The sequence below is a fragment of the Alternaria dauci genome, chromosome 5 (assembly GCF_042100115.1).
Source record: "Alternaria dauci strain A2016 chromosome 5, whole genome shotgun sequence".
Classification (NCBI taxonomy): domain Eukaryota; kingdom Fungi; phylum Ascomycota; class Dothideomycetes; order Pleosporales; family Pleosporaceae; genus Alternaria; species Alternaria dauci.
Window position 1 is genome coordinate 1,164,583 of NC_091276.1, and position 19,802 is coordinate 1,184,384.

The 19,802-nt window shown below is 51.5% G+C and overlaps 6 protein-coding genes across 6 annotated transcripts; 4 read left to right on the forward strand and 2 right to left on the reverse strand.

Moving 5' to 3' along the window:
* Positions 1-165: 165 nt before the first annotated feature.
* ACET3X_005880 (uncharacterized protein) lies at positions 166-968 on the forward strand (the record flags this gene model as incomplete). Its single annotated transcript, XM_069452031.1, has 4 exons — positions 166-253; positions 304-426; positions 498-728; positions 784-968. 4 exons carry the CDS (start codon positions 166-168, stop codon positions 966-968), a joined length of 627 nt encoding a protein of 208 aa, XP_069306240.1.
* Positions 969-1,588: 620 nt separating this feature from the next.
* On the reverse strand, positions 1,589-4,563 carry ACET3X_005881 (uncharacterized protein; the record flags this gene model as incomplete). The annotated part of the gene is made up of 8 exons (XM_069452032.1): positions 1,589-2,144; positions 2,195-2,438; positions 2,491-3,399; positions 3,447-3,831; positions 3,896-3,965; positions 4,269-4,332; positions 4,379-4,454; positions 4,510-4,563. 8 exons carry the CDS (start codon positions 4,561-4,563, stop codon positions 1,589-1,591), a joined length of 2,358 nt encoding a protein of 785 aa, XP_069306241.1.
* A 502-nt stretch (positions 4,564-5,065) lies between these two features.
* ACET3X_005882 (uncharacterized protein) lies at positions 5,066-9,365 on the forward strand (the record flags this gene model as incomplete). The annotated part of the gene is made up of 7 exons (XM_069452033.1): positions 5,066-5,197; positions 5,247-5,338; positions 5,543-5,693; positions 5,743-6,331; positions 6,420-7,015; positions 7,069-7,630; positions 7,678-9,365. 7 exons carry the CDS (start codon positions 5,066-5,068, stop codon positions 9,363-9,365), a joined length of 3,810 nt encoding a protein of 1,269 aa, XP_069306242.1.
* Positions 9,366-10,619: 1,254 nt separating this feature from the next.
* On the forward strand, positions 10,620-11,904 carry ACET3X_005883 (uncharacterized protein; the record flags this gene model as incomplete). The annotated part of the gene is made up of 2 exons (XM_069452034.1): positions 10,620-11,256; positions 11,309-11,904. 2 exons carry the CDS (start codon positions 10,620-10,622, stop codon positions 11,902-11,904), a joined length of 1,233 nt encoding a protein of 410 aa, XP_069306243.1.
* A 380-nt stretch (positions 11,905-12,284) lies between these two features.
* Positions 12,285-13,574, reverse strand: ACET3X_005884 (uncharacterized protein; the record flags this gene model as incomplete). Its single annotated transcript, XM_069452035.1, has 3 exons — positions 12,285-13,138; positions 13,300-13,503; positions 13,565-13,574. The coding sequence occupies 3 exons, from the start codon at positions 13,572-13,574 to the stop codon at positions 12,285-12,287; spliced, it is 1,068 nt and encodes a 355-aa protein (XP_069306244.1).
* Positions 13,575-16,396: 2,822 nt separating this feature from the next.
* Positions 16,397-18,126, forward strand: ACET3X_005885 (uncharacterized protein; the record flags this gene model as incomplete). Its single annotated transcript, XM_069452036.1, has 2 exons — positions 16,397-16,881; positions 16,953-18,126. The coding sequence occupies 2 exons, from the start codon at positions 16,397-16,399 to the stop codon at positions 18,124-18,126; spliced, it is 1,659 nt and encodes a 552-aa protein (XP_069306245.1).
* Between the last annotated feature and the right edge of the window lie 1,676 nt (positions 18,127-19,802).

Sequence of the window (19,802 nt, forward strand, 5' to 3'; positions counted from 1 at the left end):
CCCGCTGCAAGGGTCGCGATGGAGAAATATACAGACTCCGGCTCCTCTCAAGGCGACCCTGAAAACACCGCCTTAATCACCACACAATACCAGAGAGATGAGAGGCAACGAAGGAAAAGCTACACCTATCTTACACTCTTCAACCTTTTCGTCTTTGCACTATCAATGCTCTCATTGATATGTTCGGTCATGTCGCAAAAAGACTTTTCAGGTCACTCAGCGGCGAAATTGATGGATCAATTCGGCGTCTTTTGTATGTTCAAGGGTCTTGATTACTCCTGATCGCGAGCTGACATGATTCAGCGCCTGCAAAGCATCTTGTCGAGTACAGCCAAACAAAATTTGAGTTGGCGAACCCATTGAACTCTTCCAAGTACGTTGGCATTACCGACGATGTAGAGAATGCATGGATGGACATCGCATACCGTAGGTTACCATTTCTCTTCGTTGAACACCCATACTATACCCACCCACGTTCTGTCACTAACACTTCACAGTTCCCGATCAGATGGTCTCCATGGACGACTTTCCCAAGCTACAAAAGCCCGCCGATGCCCTCCAAGTCGTAGACCCGAGAACAGGCGAAACAGGATACCGGGTTGGCCTAGAAGTCTTCCACCAGCTTCACTGCCTCAACCTTCTTCGCATGTCAACGTACCCAGATTACTACTCCAAGGTCTGGTGGAGTGACATAAACGACAAGCCTGAAAAGGTCAGGGCACATCTCGGTAAGCTCGTGTTGAACCTTGTTGACTCGTGATCACAACTAACAGGATCGTCAAGATCATTGTATCGAGATGCTTCGTATGAACCTCATGTGCCAATCTGACGTCAACGTTTTCACATTCCACCCGCAAGAGGGCAAAAAGGGGTACTGGCCTGACTACGAGAGCAACCATGTGTGCAGGAACTTTGAGAAGATCAAAGATTGGGCCAATGATAATGCGATGCCTGACCTTGATGTGTGAGCTTCCCTTCGTGCATAGTTCGGGTCGCGATGTATATAGTGTAATGATGTTCGCGGTATAGTTGCGCCGACGAAACGGAAGATAATTTGATGGCATCCCTCTTCTTCTCTTGCAAAGTGCAGCATAGTCCTTTTTTCTCCAATCGTTCCTTGTATGCAGTTGATTCAAGTTTCTCGTTTATACATGAAACAAGCCGTTTCAGTTTCGCAAAACAAACTATATGCCGGGCTCGACTCATCCATATTGGTCACATGATACATTGTCACGTTATGCTTCTTGACCTACTTGGGCAATGTCAGGATAGTGGCGTGTAGAGATATTGGTGGATGTGCAACTAGCCAGAAACTACCTGATATCCCAGCATACTTCACGAGACTGTGAGATAGAGGCTATTGTTGTTCTCAAAGTGCTATGTATCGATTGAAGTGATGTGAAAGAACAGTGAGTTGTCAAGGTGTTGCGGGTGTTCCGAAAATGGATTGCGACAACATCGCAGGTAACATATGGCATCTAGCAATGCCAAGGGTAGGGTATACTATAATGACAAGCAAATGTACAGTTAGGGAGATCTATCATTCTCTAAACGCCAAAAGTGAAGCCTGCCTTCATGCCCTCTTCTATCACATATGGACATCTGGCATTTGCAGATCGTCGCCCGGTTCCATCATATTCAGGAGATAGCGTGATCCCGAAAACCATTCCTGCATGGGGTTCTGATTTCCCTGGGGTGTTCCGAAGCCTGGTCCTCCACCTTCGTTCGCATTGTGAATTGCCTGAGCTTCTCCGAAGGGGTTTATGTTCGCCGAAGTAGGAGCGGTCGAGTATGTAGTCGCAGGCCATACGGTTTCAGGCAGTAGGCCGAGGGCGGTGAGATATGGATCGAACTGAGACATAGTGCTGAGATCAAGCCGTGTGCCGTCGACAGTTGTATAGTATCCGGAATGTTCGTTTTGTGGAATTCCACGCAGCCGTGAAGCGGCATCTTGTCTCTTAGCCGCTACGTAAAGCTTGGTGACACGCAAGAAAAGATTACACATCTTATAAAGTTTGTCTGCGCCTTCAGAGATTGTGCGACAGGATTCGAGGCTGGTGACAAATTCTGAGAGGGAGTCTAGATCAGAATCGACGTCGGATGCATCTGCCTTCTGAATGGCATTGCAAAATAACACGATGAAGCTATAGTTTTGAGTCAGCTGAGCGGTCTGTAGATTGCTGGAGCAACTTACGGCGTGAAGGGTGCCTGGAGAATTGACCAGTGTACATATCCAGACCATAAATCTTCTTGGCCCTTTTTATTGAATTTTGCACTAGCTCTCATGTGCGCTACAAGAGCCGCTCTTGAAGACTTGAGACATTCCTGGTTAAAGGACATGTTGCTTGGACTCACCGCTCTTTGAATTAGGGCGACGGTCGAATAGTGCATAACAACATCAGAGTAGAAAAATATGTCTTGGATACGCTCAAAAGAACCTTTACCCAGACCAGTCAGCCGGGTTCGATTGTGAGAATGGGGAGAGCTTGCCTTGGATGTATTCGCTAATACCCGGGTCACGTCCCATGTGAGGTGACTTGTGTACATAACGCTTGTATTGAGACGGGAGCGGTGTCTCATTTGGAGCGTGGCCTATCACACTTGCCCGTTCCGAAGCCAAAGTAAATGTACTGCCTGGCTGGCTGAAATCCATACGTGAAGCATCGCCTCGTTCGTACCAGATTTGGTTGAGAGTATTAACAAGCTCGATGGCAGTGCGTGTGCGCTCCTCGGTAGATTTCAAAAAGGCAGCAGGGCAGAACAATTTCTCGTAGGTCAAGCCCTGTACACGCGCTACCTTGATCCAGTACGAGAGCATGTCGCTTGATTCAGGATTCTGGTCGTTGGGATCTCTCGATACAACGAATGGCAGAGATATGTCCCAGTCCTGGAGGATGCTTGAGCGACCCAAGCGTAAAGAAAGAGTTTTGTCGAGCATGTAAATCATCCAAAAGATATGGATTTTTGTTTGCCGGTCTTTCGGATTGTCGTCGACCATTGTGTAGATACGATGATAACCTAAGCTCTGGCACAAGGCTGCCGCGCTCGATACCATAGTCCAGCATAGAGAAGGTCTGCACTTCTCAACCGCTTGTGCTGCACCAAGTAACAAGGCCATGATGTTCTCAAAGGTTGCTGGCAAGCATATAGGCAATTGCGACAAGGCCACCTCTGTCTGCCTCCTGCATACGGTGGCGTATGTGTAGTACTTGGTAGTGTCCATGTTGACTAGTGGAAAGACCCGAAATTCGTTGAACACATTTTCCAAAACACCAAAAGTGAGCACGCGTCGAGCGGCGCTACAAGTTTCCGGGTTGTGATATGCTTCGTGAAAAATGTCCTTGAGATTAGCCATCCGTAAGAACGGAAACAATACCGCGAATGCCATGGTTGGATATTCTAATCCCATTAGCTCTGAACGAGATATGCAATGTGTGGCGTCCTACCGGTAGCCTTTTCCAAAGCATAACACGCTATATCCCACGGTGGGCGCTCTAGATTTGCAGGGTCAATGTCGGCGAGAGAGTGGTTAATCGTGTGGTTAGAATGCGTATTGTTTTGGCCCTGTTGAGAAACCATCTCCGCAAGAGCAGTAAATGCCATCTTGACTTCTTCGTTCTGGCCGATAGAGGGTGTACTCCCAATAGCTTGCGCCAACATCGCTCGAGCATAATCGGACTGGCTGTTGATGGAGCTCTCGCCCTCAAATGGCGCAGGTGTATGGCTATCGACGAGACCACTTCCTGGACTTCTGGAAGGACCAATCCTACTCGACCGCGACTGGCTGCTGGTATCAGGAGTGTCTTTGTGGAGATCTAGACTGCCAAGCTTCTAGATGGCCGATGTACAAAGTTAGTGTATGCTTCACGTGATGTTCGTCCATGGGAGCCTTTACCGTTGCAAGACTAGCAAGAGCATTTTCAATGCCTGCCAAACGGTCTTCGATTCGATCAATCTTCTTCTCGCTAAGGGAAGTCAGTTCTGATCAGATTACTCCACACCAGATGCGCCCAACTTGGTTGATTGGCTGTGGTCGACTTGACATGCCGCAGTATATGACAGGAGAGCATCGCGAAGTCGTTAGGTTCATGCGAACGCATGTTTACCGAGAACATGGGTATGTTCCCCAAAGCACAACCCAATAACCACCATTGCCATACAAACCAGGCCTCCTCGAGACCCAAAGGCAACTCTACACACTCGTGGCAGTGTGGGTACGCCTGGGGCCACAAACGATGATGACTGCGCCACAAGTGGGTTATACGTACTATTCTTCGGAGATGTGGACCCTTTGTCGCTGGGCCTTTTGCTGGGGAGGAGTTGTCTTGCAAGCTGCACGAATCAGCAGCGATTCCTAGAGTATGCCAAGTAAACATACCCAATTTGCTTGCCTTGCAGTTGGAACATGGCACGCCTCTATCGCAACGTATCTTGCGCGTTCGGCAACTGTCGCACTAGATGTGGATCGTCAACGTGTGTGCCGCCCTTGGTATGCCATATGCGACTTACCGCACGCCTAGACATAGCTCCGTCAAGCGATCCATCCATGTCGTCGTCTTCCATCGTAGCGGTTACGCAATCGGTGCCGCGGTTGTTCTACACATGAAGTGCCAGACTGGCATGTAATGTGGATGTGTGCGGAGGACGGAGTTTTCGGGATCCGCGGCTTTGGAAATTATCGACGATGTCATTACTCACAAGCAGAATCAGGACAGCATAGGCAGCAGCCTACTATTGCGTAACAGATCCTGTTCGAGTGAGTCAAAACTATAATCCTGTCAAGCCGGAAGCTGCCAGGAAGTCTCACGAGCAGTAGTGCGAGGAACGCGCAACCCCGTGACTATGCCAAGAATTAGAAAGTGTGCCGATTGGCTCGCATTACTCGTATACCGACCCGTAAAGGAGGTGTCCAGCCGCTTGCGACGCCCTTTCTGGACGCTTGTTCACCGCGGGCCCGCGCTTTGCAAAGTCCGGACGCAATGCTCAACCTCATTGAGATGGCTTTAGGTATCGGCGTGGTCCCTTGCTGTTTGCCTGCCCACCGCATGTAACGTTCGCCTCCAATATGTCGCCGGACAAAGACTTGCTTAATACCCCTGGGCGCAGCACAAGCGATGACGTCAAGAGAAGTACAACACCGACAGACAACACCGATGGCGCAGTTGAGGAGCCCAAGGGTGGTATGGGCAGCTACGTGGTAAGCATGCTTGGTAGGATTGGAGAAACGCCGAAAATAACGTTGTCAGGGCATCTTCAAGTATGCAGATCGCACCAGTTGGACGCTCAACATCATTGCGTTCGTCGCCGCAATCGCCGCTGGAACCCTACTTCCGTTGATGTAAGTATGTGTGCATAACACGACATGTTGTGTTTGGTATGACCTGCGAGGCTGCGCATGACCATCATCGCGCTTGTGTCTTGCAACGGCGGTATAGAGTCATCTGGGTTTGCTTTGCAGTAGAATTAACAGCTATGGAATCTTACAGCGCCTAGCGTCGGCCACTTTATGAACATACACTAACCTACTCTTCTCATTCTACAGGGATCTGGTCTTTGGAAAATTCGTGTCAACATTTACTCAATTCGCGACAGGCTCGATTACGCCGGCCCGATACCGCTCAGAGGTGGACAAGTTCAGCCTATACTTTGTGTATCTCTTCATTGCAAAGTTTGGTCTGGTCTACATACACTCGGTGAGTGGTAAACGATTTGTGTCGCTAAAATGTATGCTCATATTCCAAGGCTTTCGTCTCCATCGCGGCAATACGGACTACCAAGGCGCTAAGACTGGACTTCATAAGACACGTTCTTCGGCAAAACATTGCGTACTTTGACTCAGATGAGGCAGCCTCAGTCACAACTCAGGCTACGACGAACGGAAACAATGTCAACAACGGTATATCCGAGAAGCTTACGTTGATCATTCAAGGTGTATCGACCTTCGTCTCTGCATTCATCATCGCCTTTGTCGTACAATGGAAGCTTACTCTAATAACGATAAGCATCGTTCCGACAATCATCGTCGTCGTCGGTATCTCCGTAGGTATCGACACCAAGAACGAGAACCAACTGCTACCAATCTACTCCAAAGCTGGGCAACTTGCGGAAGAAGTCTTCTCGACAGTGCGGACGGTCCATGCGTTCTGGATCCATCCATTGCTGTCTCACAAATACGACAAGCTTCTTGGTGATGCTCAAGAAGTGGGTATGAAGAAATGCCCGAACTATGCCGTGATGTTTTCTACCGAATTCTTTTGCATCTACGCAGGCTATGGATTGGCCTTCTGGCAAGGCATTCGGATGTTTGCTAGGGGTGAAATCACAGAGAGTGGTACGTAATGCATCAGATGGGACTGAGATGAAGCTGGAAAGGACAGACCCACCAAGTCATATGACACACGATACTGACCGATCAACAGGCGACGTTTTTACCGTTATACTCGCTGTCATCGTCGCGGCAACTGCAATGACGACCATCGCACCTCAAATCATTGCTTTGACGAAAGCGGCTTCCTCAGCCGACGAGTTATTCAAGACCATCAACCGAAAGTCCGAGATCGACCCCCTGAGTGATGAGGGCGAGATACCAGATGTGTGTACAGGTGTCGTCGAGATTAGGGGTCTCAGTTTTGCCTATCCGGCCAGACCCGACATCACAGTCTTGAAGAGCTTGACTCTATTGGCACCTGCTGGCAAGACTACAGCCCTGGTAGGAGCTTCTGGCAGCGGAAAATCCACGATCATTGGCTTGATAGAACGTTGGTACGACCAGGCTAGCGGCACCATATGTCTAGATGGTACAGATATCCGAAAGCTCAACCTGACTTGGCTGCGTACAAACATCCGGTTGGTACAGCAAGAGCCAGTACTATTCTCCGGTACCGTATACGAAAATGTCGCGTTCGGATTGCTCGGCACCGAGAAGGCCAGTCTATCCGAAAGCGAGCAACGAGCGCTTGTAGAGAAAGCCTGCAAGGATGCTTATGCTGAAGAGTTCATCGAGCGACTACCGAAGGTGTGTCATGTTGCTTCTCGCATTCTCATGGAAAAACCTCTAATGTCAGACAGGGTTACGATACACAACTTGGCGAGCGCGCTATGAATCTTTCAGGTGGTCAAAAACAGCGCTTAGCGATCGCACGATCTATCGTTTCGGAACCAACTGTACTCTTGCTAGACGAAGCCACTAGCGCTCTCGACCCAAAGGCAGAGAAGATCGTACAACAAGCGCTGGAGCGCGTCTCTCAAGGCCGCACTACAATTGTCATCGCTCATAAGCTGTCGACTGTTCGAAATGCCGACAATATCGCAGTCATGGCCCATGGAGTTGTGGTTGAACAAGGTTCGCACGACGAGCTCCTTGCTGAAAATGGTGCCTACGCTCGTCTTGTAAAGGCTCAAGATCTTGGACAAACGAAGGGCGAGGAACAGCCAGACGAGGATCACATTGCAGAAAGGGTGGATCTAGTCCGAACACAAACTCGAGCATCGGCTATTGGTCAAGAAGCGCAGAAGTCAGACAAGGATAGCATCAACTACAATCTGGTGAAGTGTACATTCATAGTCCTCAAGGAACAAGGCGATCTCTGGAAATGTTTCCTCATCTTGGCTGTCGCAACCCTAGCCGGAGGTATGTTAGCAAATCACTCAGACCCGCCAGTTACTAAAGTACGACAGGAGCAACGTATCCAGCCCAGGCTATCCTCTTTTCTCGCGTTGTCGAAGCCTTTCAGCTTTCCCCGAGTGAAGCGGTAGATCAGGGTGACTTCTACTCCTTGATGTTTTTCATTGTGGCACTGGGCAACTTCGCCGTCTACAGCGTCGTTGGCTGGACTAGCAACATCGTAGCGCAGGTCGTCGCGAGAAAGTTTAGACGCGACATTTTCGACCTCGTGCTCAAGCAGGACATGGCGTTCTTCGACGACCAGGAAAACGCGAGTGGCGCGTTAGCATCAAAGCTCGATGCCTATCCTGACAGCTTGCGGGATTTGATGGGCTTCAACTTGATGCTTATATGCATTAATGTCGTCAACATCGTCTCTAGCTCTATCCTTGCCATTGTGGTTGGTTGGAAGCTGGGCCTCGTTGTGGTATTTGGGGCCATGCCGTTAATCGTGTTCTCTGGATACCTCCGGATCCGACTTGAATTCAAGCTAGAAGATCTTACCGGCAAACGTTTCGCTAGCAGTGCTGCTCTCGCTGCTGAAGCAGTCTCTGCCATCCGCACAGTTTCTAGTCTCGCGCTCGAAAGACACATCCTCGCACGCTACGAGGATCGATTACGCGGCGTCGCAAGAGACGGCATCAAAGCTCTAGTTTGGACTATGTTCTGGTATGCACTCACACAATCCATCTCGTTCCTGGCAATGGGTCTTGGCTTCTGGTACGGCGGCCGGCTGATCAGCACGGGAGAGTACACGACTGTCCAGTTCTTCACAGTCTTCATCGGTGTCATTTTCTCGGGAGAGGCAGCTGCGGCCTTTTTCTCGTACACCACGAGCCTGACTAAGTCGGCGACTGCTGCAAATTACGTCTTCTGGCTGCGTAGGTTGAAGCCTGCTGTACAGGAAGACGCGTCAAAACCGCCATTCGATGACGAGAAGGATAAGGGTCCAACACATATCCAGATGCAGGGCATTGACTTTGCCTATGAGTCTCGGCCACACGCTAAAGTCCTGGAAGGCATCGACATTGATGTGCAACCAGGTCAATTTATTGCCCTTGTCGGCGCTTCGGGCTGTGGAAAGTCGACGATGGTCTCGCTCCTCGAGAGATTCTACGATCCCGTAACGGGACGTATCACATGCGATGGCGTCCCATTGACAGGCCTTTGTCCGCGCAAGTACCGCCGAAGTGTTTCTTTGGTCCAGCAAGAGCCGGTTCTATATCAGGGATCAATCCGAGATAATATCGCCATGGGTGTGGAGGGCGATGCGACTGACACTCAGGTTGAAGTCGCAGCTAAACAGTCTAATATTTCAGATTTCGTTGCGTCTTTGCCGAACGGTTTTGCAACGATGTGTGGCAGCAGAGGCACGCAGCTATCAGGTGGGCAGCGTCAGCGCATCGCTATCGCTAGGGCGCTGGTCCGCGAACCGCGTCTGCTTCTCCTCGACGAGGCCACTTCGGCGCTTGACACCGAGTCCGAGAGGATTGTTCAGGCGGCGCTCGAAGAAGCGCAAAATGGGCGAACAACAATAGCGGTAGCGCATCGTCTCAGCACGATCAAGGATGCAGATGTGATTATTGTCTTTGCGAAGGGAGCGATTGTGGAAAGCGGCACGCACCAAGATTTGCTCGCTAAGAAGGGTGTATACTACGAGATGTGCTTGGGCCAAAGTATGGACCGGGCAATTCCCACGTGACAGCTGAACAGACACGATTGAGTGCTTTCTTTCCGTCTGAACTGGACCCAAAATTAGAACCTTTCATAGACTGCGATATGTAATATAATGTACTCGGCCCCGCTTCTCAAGTTTGGTAATTGCAAATAATGAATGATCGCCTCGGCAGGATAGTTCGGCTTGTGGACATGTGGCGCCGTCCTTAATCAGAACATGACATAGTCTCAGTTTTGGCCTAGCTCCCAGAAGGCAAGAGAGCACTCGACAGTAGATGATTGGCGATGCTGCCTGAGGAGACGAACGTTGTTGATGCGGAAGGCCGGTGGCCCGCGACTGCGTCATGCTAATGCCTCGCTTATCGACTGGGGTTTGCTCCACTTTTGACTTCCTTCTGCTCTGTAATCTGACCCTTCAAACCTTTCATCGCGACAGTCGATTTTCGTACCTATCCTTGAAATGCCAAACGTGGCCATTCTTGCCCTTCTTCGTCAAACAATCTAGATGCGCCCTGCCGCCGGACTGAACTCCGCTGCTCACGTCTTTGGATAGGTCTGGGCCTACGCGGCGCGTCATGCCTTTAATCTTTCGAACCACCGCCTTGATCTGCAAATTGACACAAAATGGCCGGTGTGTGGCTCTAACAACTGACATGCCGCTGCCGCGCATGCGGAGGTGCTGAAGCACAACGCGATCCATCATCGTCAGGTCAAACTGCCAAGACGTCTCACAAAATCGCCGCAACCAACCACGAACTCGAACAAGCAATACTCCCTGGCACAAGCGCGTCTTAGCATCGCTCACGTTAACACTTTCATGCCTTTTCTTGACGATCGCACACTATATGCTGTGGCTGTTGGTGAGCCTTAGTTTCAAGGACGCACTCGACAGCCCAATAGCAGATGAGCCGTTTCACGGGTATGCTCCGCACAGCGCTAGGGATCAAGGCAGCTCCGAGCTTACCCACTGATTCACACTTTAGAGACGTTATGCGACTGAGACTAGAGACCCTGACGGCAAACTCCCAAGCCGTCATCCCACATTGATAGCATTGGCGTCTCCATCTTTCACTGCTTCACTTTCCTTTCCACTTCTTGATTGATGTAGATTGTCGTTCTTTCAGGAAATCAGGCCCTATCTTCATACCTCCGTCGACCGGATACATTCATTTTGGTTCTTAGTCCTGGGGACATTCGCTACCCCGTTGTAGTTTGTTGATACTAATTGCGCGAGCGCATCTCAGTTTATTACTACCTAATCCCTTTTATTACATCAGTCATGGCCCGCTATCAACTCCGAAGGCCGTCTCCGGTCAAGGTCTTCCCAAAGCGCATTCGTCAGATCGATCCTGTTGCAAGTACGATGCCTGCTACCGGAGCCGAGGAGGAAGAAGGCCCAGAGAGCCCAGATTCACTATTCAGCAGCCCATCAACGGTCGGTGACATATCTGAGAGCGAGGATTCGGAATCCGAAGACGAGGCCGAGGCACCGCCACCAGTTGAGAATGGTGCCACAGCCGCATCTACTGCGACTCTGGATCCTACTTCAGCTGCCGCTACATCGATGCCAACATCTGTATCGGAGCGTGATAGTTCGGCTACGACTGTGCCTTCCCTCAACTTGGGCAGACCATCTTCAGGAAAGGATGCACCACAACCCCAGATTACCGGCTCCACCCTTTCAACCGCCGTTCGTCCTACCATAACATCAACCATCATCGAGGAGGTCAGACCAACAGACCCTCCGGAGCTGTCTTCCGTCATGGCTTCAATATCTGTAGCTCCGCCACCTACGAACACTGCTGAGCCTGAACTTTCTGGCGAGAGTAGTGCCCCTCAGAGGCTCCCACAACGAGAACAAGAGCCCACCATGACAAAAGACGCCATGATTGCCGCAATAGTGTTAGGCGTACTTGGTTTGTCACCACCGTTGTGGTAGCTACTATCTCGTTGCTAACAACTGAGTAGGTGCATTAGTGCTGCTGGTCGCTGTGGTCGTTTTCATCAAGCGCCGCAAACGTAAGCAGAGTTATATCGACGCGGATCCACCATTCGAATCCTCCAACCCATACGCACCCGCCTCAATCATACCTCCAGAGACCGCACACGTGGGCACCGCATCTTCGATCTTCGCGCGTCTCAACGGCGGAGACGGTGTCGGTGCAAACGCTCATTTGACCCGCTCCACCGACCGCAGCAACACACTGTTCGGTCCAGGCTCATACTCTCGTCCCGAAACCGTTTCTACCGAGCGCTCAACCCGTGTACCACCAACGCCAAATCCGTTTGCTGATCCACCCCTCAACAAAGCGTACGACGTACTAAATAACAGACCCAGAAGTACAACGCTTACGGATCGAGGAAGTTGGCAGCAAAATCCCTTCAAGAATCCAGAGAGCGAGCGATTTGATCCTTTCGGGGAGTTGAAGGAGAAGGCTAGGAGGGAAAGGATGCGGTATGTGGAGGACGCGAGACGAGAAGCCGAGTTGAGGAAGCAGATGGAGCAGAAAGAGGCGATGGGGCTCAGGCCAGATGGTATACCGTGGGATGGTGGATATCGGTGATGAATGGGACGAGTAGGTGTGTTTTTTCAACATGTTCGAAGGCTCGGCATGAGCAGGAGCTCTGTGCCTCCGCGGCGATTCAGTCGCCAGCGACTCGCCTCACTCGCGTGCACTTGGGATACCCGTGTAAAGCTTACCAATAATAATGCAAGAAAATGCTTGTGATTTCGCTTCGCCGTTGTCATTCAGTACTAGCACCGGTAAAAGTGGAAGCCCGCCACACGCCAATCGGTCACAAGTGAGAATCGCACTGAAGTGAGGTCGCATAAGACTCAAGAGCATGACACCGATGAAGCTAGGTGAACCAAGGCTAGAGCCACTAGGAATACCCCGAAAGCACGCGACAAGACACTCGTCAGCCACTATGGCTATTTACTCGCCTAAACTCCGCCATCGAACTTTGGATCCCTCGCATTCAAATCTGCGTCATATTGAAGCTCCTCTTCGCGCTCAACGCCGTCCTCGTCCACCATAAGCGCGCAGTTCCTCTTGATCAGGTGCCATTCCTTTTTATCATATGTCGTGGGCTCAGACGCAATGATGGTATGTTTACCCATTGTCCCTGCTTCCCCAACTTCCGTGCCCGCATCTGCGCTCCCACCATCCTTACTGTCCGGGTTGCCAGGGAACTTTGTATTGAGAGTGCGGCCCGCGAGCTCTGACCAGTACAGACTCGGTGGCTGCTGTGAGGCGTGGTTCCGGAAACGAATAGCGAGCATCTTCGTACCATCGGTGGTACAAAAGTTGAGGGAATTGGGCGTATTAGCTTCGCCAAGTGTCTTCTTTTGGAGTGTGAGAATCTGAGTGACGGTCTTCTGCATGGCTTCAAGCATTTTCTTGAGGGGGTATGGTTTCTCCCAGCTTTCTTTGCCACTGCTGTTTGTCAGGTTTGTCATGTAGAGAGCGGCGGCGTGCTCAGAGTCTGTGCTGCCTAGCACATTGCAGTATGCATCGAAGGAGAGGAGGGACGCCATTTCTCGGCGGATAGAAGAGAAGTTTGAGATGACACCATTGTGCATGAAGACATGGCGACCGAAGACGAAGGGGTGGCTGTTCACTTGCGCTACGACGGAGCCGCTTGTAGCACGGATGTGGGCGAAGACACATTGTGACTCGGTGTTGTAGCAGAGAGACTTGAAGTTGAAGTCGTTGATTGGCGGCGATTGAGATTTATAGAGGGCGGGGCGAGGACCTGTAACGTTCTTAACGTAAGATGAGGTCGCTGTCGTGTACCCTGGATGTGTGAGCATATTTTCAGGACTTGGGTGTTTTTGTGTCGCTGTCTTTCTGCGATTATAGGCTTTGGACTTTGTGGGAATGCCTCAGCTACAGTCTTATGACTACCAGGTACATCAAGAAAGCCATATAGTGATAACGGAATACGGTATGACCTACAAGCGATTCCAAGACCGTCCATGTTCAGTAAGGAGTTGCGCATTCGCATTAACTCATCAGGTGAATCATCCAGGTCTTTCTCTTCGTTATGGGGGAGTAAATGCGGAAGATAGTGCTCGGAGCATTGCTTGCTGATGCTGTTGTCTGGCGTAATGAGAACGTCTGATAGCAGACATGGCTCTGTGGGAGAAATGTATGCGAACCCTTGGTGTAGGTGTGCGGTTTCAGCATATGTCTCACATACAATTTGTACAGAGGCACTTACAACGACACATGATGCTTTGATGCTTTTGCGTTGAATGAGCCTGTTGATATTTGCGATATGACTAAATTTGCAGCATCAAGAACGGGCATCAATAAATGCACCGATTGAGGGCAGTGTTCTCTTTAAATGCCCACAATGTATGTCAGTACAAGATGGGTCGTACAAAAGTCCTGATGCGGTCTTTGTGACGTGGAGCTTTTTGGTAGGTGGGATATGTTACGAGTATACCAGAAGGCGTGAGGGCACGTATGATGGATAAAGGACAGGAACCTGTGAGGATGCTGAAGTGAGGAGATGCCAGGCACAAGAGGAAAACGAGGACGCGGAGATGACGACGATGAGAGCGCGCGTGATGTTTGTAGAAAGTAAGACACGACTTGTTCAGGCTGCAAGAAGGACTTGAGTGGCTGAGCTCGTGAGGCTGAGACGGCTTACGGAAAGCGTCTGGGGGCTAAGTGCAGGAGCTGCCAACATACAAAGCTTATACGAGGAAAGCACGATGGTTGTGGCGCGGGGCAGGCAGCAAGAGTGGGGCATATTGCTACGAACCTCCTGTTAAGCACCAACGCAGGCTCTGCATCATGGCAGGCAAAGCTGCTCTTCATTAATTCGCTCATTGGTCCTGTGGAAAAAAAAAGAGAAAAAAGAAAAAAAGGGCGTAAAGCTTGGGTTTGAGGGTGAAGTCAAGACTACGAGATCTGTAACAATACCTGGGTCATACAGCCGATGACGACATGTTCTCTGAGTGGTACGAGTAGAGAAGGCCGTCATAATCGTCCATCATTGCATATTCAGAGCGATCGCATGCGCCTGTGTCGGATCAAAGAAAGAGTGTGCGTTGGCTGCATCGCGAGCTGTCCGTGGCGAACAGTGATCGCCGCGCAAATACGATTTCCCTCGCCCGTGGACTCAGGGTCCATGCAGAAGTGTCTCGGAACAGCGGGAGAAGGAGAGTGGGCCGTGAATGGAGAACTCCACCAGCCACTATCTGCGAGCTGATAAGGAATGACTGAGATTGAAGAGAGCTAACATAGAAGCGCGACTCGCTTCCATGTTGCTCAAGTGAAAGCAGCGACCAGCGCGGTGGTCGAGACCAGAGTGCAGCGGTGCCGCGGAAAAGCCGTGAGGGTTGCCATGGTGTTGTACTAACGCGCTTGCGGGCGGCGATGGTGACCTACACGAAGAACAACGCGATTCCGACAGTAACACCTGGTAGAGTCGATGAGTTGCATTTCTTTGCTCAGTGACTATCAATTTTCACCTCGCCTGTTGCCCTCTGAGAACGTACTCAAAAAGGCCTCCTCCTACGATACGACGAACAGTCAGGACTCCAGTGCAGACACAACGAACGTGACTGCCACCCAGCCCATAATGGGGCCATGCCCGGGGCCCAGTGCTCTTAGGCAAACAACAGCCGGACGCTGAGGTAAGAGGCTGAACGCTACTCATTTGAACTGACCAGTATGAGCATTCCGTAGATTCGGCTCCTCGGATTCGCTACACCTGCTGCGGATCTCCCAAGCCACCCGTGGGTAGCTGATATGCAGGCAGTTTTTCTCGAATGGCAAACAAGCACAAGGCGACGCGAAGGGCTTCGACAATTACTATTCAATGCCGGAGCATATCTCAAGAGACGGCGATCAACTCTGTGTCGCATCAAGCTTTCATAGCAGAAGGAAAAAGGACCGACCCATGGCACATAGTATCGTATAGCACAATATGTCGGCTGCAGGCCGGTACTTCTCACGCGCGATGCCGTCATTTCATTTGTATAAGGCTTGGTCTCCCGCAATGCCAATCTCTCAACGCGCGCAAGACACGAATCAAGCACCGTGGCAGTATTCCTTGCTATCAGCCGAGCCCTGGTCTAGAGGCTCCGTTGTGCGGCTCCCCTAGGCACATGTGGCTCGCGGCATCAGACGACCTCTTTCTCACAAAAGATGCGAGGCTCTATCAGCCGCACAGCGCCACGCGAGAAGCAATGATACCAGACCCCGGATTCCCACGAGCCTGGTGTCACAAATGGCTCGCATCTGAGGATGCGCGCTGCCTTGATGCGCCTCGCATGCAGCCACTCGCCAGCACCGGAGGCCCGCCAACTTAGCAAAGCCCGCCGCGCTGGATTACGTTCCCTCAAGTGTGTTGAAATGGCGGAGGACCTGGGCCCTGGTCGCCCGCCCCAGAACCCGACCCAGGCGCGCCTGCCCATGGGCAAACAAGACGTTTGCGCTGCTTCGCTGAGCCCGTCTTGTCTCCCACCCGAGCTCAGTAGGGTGGCGCCGTCGACGCCGCTAACGAGGGAAGGCGCATCCCCATTCGCGTGCCACAAAACGAGCGGGGTCATGACAGCCGGGGTGAGTTGAAAACTCTGTGCCGTCGAATCCTATGCCCAGAATCGCGGTATGTGCACTAGGCCGCAACCGGCTAGTCGTTGCCGTCCGCCTAGCGCCCTGCCAAACCGCTTTCGAGTCCTAGTTGCATCGCAGCGCTCACCACCGAGAGGATCCACAGGTAGGGCAGACTGGGTGTGCCGCACCCGTCTCTGGCATAAGTACCCTACCTTTCACCCCGAACGTCCTGGTTCCGATAAGAGCAACCTCACCTCCTCTACCACGTTGTAGCCTTCCTTCTGTTCACTGGCATCCAGTGCAACTCATCTTGTTGTGGCTTTAGCTGCTCCCACCCCACGCGACTGATAGTCGATCCCTCCCTCCCTCGGCGGCGACTCCAGAGCGACAACTCCCAATACCTGAAGCGACCTTCCATACGCGACACTATTACTCCCTTGCGACAACTTGCCCTGTGCCTTAAGCAACAACTCCCACTGCGACCATGGCCGAGGACAAGAAGTATTCTGGAGAGTTCGTCCGCGAGACTTATCCTGGTGACGATATCCAACATGGCCAAGTGACCGACAACTCCGACGACTTGCAGCGTCATCTTGGTAACCGTCAGATTCAACTCATCGCCATTGGTGGTTCCATTGGAACTGCTCTTTTTGTGTCCATCGGAGGTGCTCTCAACAAGGGCGGTCCCCTCGGTCTGCTCCTCGCATACGCTGGATACTCTTGCATCATCGCTCTCGTGAATAACGCCATGGCTGAAATGGCCAGTTTCATGCCCGTGTCCGGAGGTTTCATTCGAATGGCTGGACACTGGGTCGACGAGTCCCTAGGCTTCATGGCCGGCTGGAACTTCTTCTTCTACGAAGCTCTGCTGATCCCATTTGAAATCACGGCTCTCAACATTGTGCTGCGGTACTGGAGAGATGACATCCCAGTCGCTGCTGTCTGTGCAGCCGTCATCGTTCTATATGCGTAAGACTTACCGATTTACCCCTGAGGGCCATGTGCCACATACATAGAGGACAGAAACTGATTACTTCTAGTGCTTGCAACATCCTGGCTGTAAAAGCATACGGTGAGGCCGAATTCTGGCTCTCTGGAGGCAAGGTCCTGCTGATCCTGATTCTCTACTGCTTCACCTTCGTCACAATGGTTGGAGGTAACCCTCAGAAGGATGCCTATGGCTTCCGACACTGGCGCGACCCTGGCCCAATGCCCGGCGGCAGCGACCTTGGACGTTTTGAAGGCTTCCTTGGTTCTCTTTGGGCTGCGTCCTTCTGTATCGTCGGTCCCGAGTACATCTCCATGGTCTCCGGTGAGGCCAAGCGTCCCCGCGCCTACATCAAGACCGCGTTCAAGACTGTCTACTTCCGATTCGGTGCCTTCTTCATCCTTGGTGCTCTTTGCGTCGGCATCGTTCTGGCGTACAACGACCCAGAGCTTGTCAGCGTCTTGGCAGCTGGTGAGAGCAGTGCTGCTGCCTCTCCCTATGTCATTGCTATGAAGAACCTCAACATCACCGGCCTTCCTCACGTTGTCAACGCTCTCCTGATCACGAGTATCTTCTCTGCGGGTAACACGTACACGTACTGCGCGACTCGCAGTCTGTACTCGCTTGCTATTGAAGGTCGTGCCCCCAAGATTCTGCGCAAGTGCACCAAGAACGGCGTTCCGATCTACTGCTTCTTGGTAGTCATGATCTTCCCATTCTTGTCTTTCCTGCAATTGTCAGACAACTCGGCCAAGGTCCTGACCTGGCTCACCAACATCATCACTGCTGGTGGTGTCATCAACTACATCGTCATGTGTGGCACCTACCTTGCTTTCTACAAGGCCTGCAAAGTTCAGGGCCTCGACCGAAAGACGCTCCCTTACTGCGGTTACTTCCAGCCATATGGTACCTGGTTTGCGCTCTGCTTCGAGATCTGCGTTGTCTTTGTGTATGGCTACAGCACCTTCAAGCCCGGCAACTTCACCCTTGAGTCTTTCTTCACATACTACACCATGGTCGGCGTTGCTCCGATCCTGTTCATCTTCTGGAAACTCTTCAAGAGGACCAAGTGGCTGAAGCCACATGAGGTTGACCTCGTCTGGGACGCTCCTCTGATTGATGCCTACGAGGCCTCCTTCATCACACCACCTGTCGGCTTCTGGACCGAGATGCTGCAACTTATCGGACTGAAGCGTAATGTCCCAGTAGATAAGCGTGCTGTTTGAAATGCTTTTAGCGAACCAGCGAAACTTGTATAGCAGAGATATTCTGTCATGATCTAACGCCATTGAATAGATTTTCTATCGCCAGAAGCCTATGAACACTGGCTGCGCTCTTACATAAATGCAATACCCATTCATTCTGCAAACGTCGAGATTTGGCAGCTTGCAAATGATGCACGACCTCCGCTATACCAATGCGACAAACAGCGAGGCCAAAAAGACGATACCCGAGCGACAAAACACCGTGGACTCTCATTTGTGATTAATATATTGCAGCATCCTTTCCAAGGGCCTACGCGACACTGCTGAGACGACGATTCGAATGCGACACATTTTCAAAAGATCTCCTATGCGACAAAGCTACTGTGTTTGTAGCAACGCTGGTGATACATCGGTCATCATGCACGAGCTTGCCTCGTGTCGTATGGTTCAAGACACTGATGGCTTTTGACTTGCCAAGGCACGCATAGGACGATCGACATTTCGCGCGCGTGCGTTGATTGGAACAAAACACCTGCAAAATACGGTACATCCGCTTGGCTTTTAGGATGTCGCCCGAACCCCAATGCGGCACCAGAGGGCACTTGTCAGAAGGCTCGGCAATGCGTTCCGCACGACTCACTGTCACTGTTGCGCTACTGCTGCTTCCGCCAGACACAGCTGACCACCGTGTCTGCCTCGACTCGCCTCCCCAGCCCCCCGCCCGCGCCACTATCAAACCATATCAACTCACCCACACTTGTATGTAGCCGCCTGCTCCTCACGTTGAGCCACGGTCTCCGGCTGTTTCTGGATGCTTCGAGCCTACAGGTCGCCGTCGTGGGCATCGCGCCATGCGGGATGTCTTATCTGCCTTGTCATCAGGCTTCCGGTGCTATTACCCAAATCGTTGCCATGGGCTCGTCAGAAATGTTGGGATCTTTGGTGTACGCATCTGCGACCGTGCCACCAACTCTATAGTGTCGCTGCACTTATCTCGGACCTTCTACCAAGCAAAGGCAGCATTTCAGACCATCTCCAGTTTCGCGAGCGTCAGTGCGCAGCACTGTATACCTAATCGCTCTTGACGTCCCGAAACGACCAATTGATCCCGTCGCCAATGTCCCGGTCCCGCTTGTGGCGCACTATAATCCCACGTTTACCACATCTCCGCATGTTTGCATTGGAGCCTCCATCTACCGTCAGCAATGCACTGTTCATGCCGCACCGCGTTGTTTTGGCTAGAGGTCCGTACCTTGCAGGATCTTCTCCGCAATTGATAACGCATGCGCTCGTCGACCAGGATGACAAGACGGCTCCATCTTTCCCCGCATCGTCCACATTGTGGACTGAACATATCAGTATGTTTGCGAGTAGATGGCTGAAGCCCAAGCTCCAGCTCAGACTGTGGAACCAGCATGCAATGCCCCGACACTCCATACCCCAGTATCTACAGCGAAATCGCACTGGGCACATTAGCAGAAAAGGGTAATGCGGAGATTCAGCCTCCCAACAACCAGTTCCGATAAGCTGAACAGTGTGATCTTTTCCGTCGGAAAGGTTCTTTGCCGTGAAACCGCAATACCTGCCTACTCTTCACTTGCAGACAGACGAGTCAATATCGAACTGGCACAAGCGATGGTTTGTTGTTTTCGTGATATGCACTATGTCTGCATAACCATGGTACAGTACACGTTTTT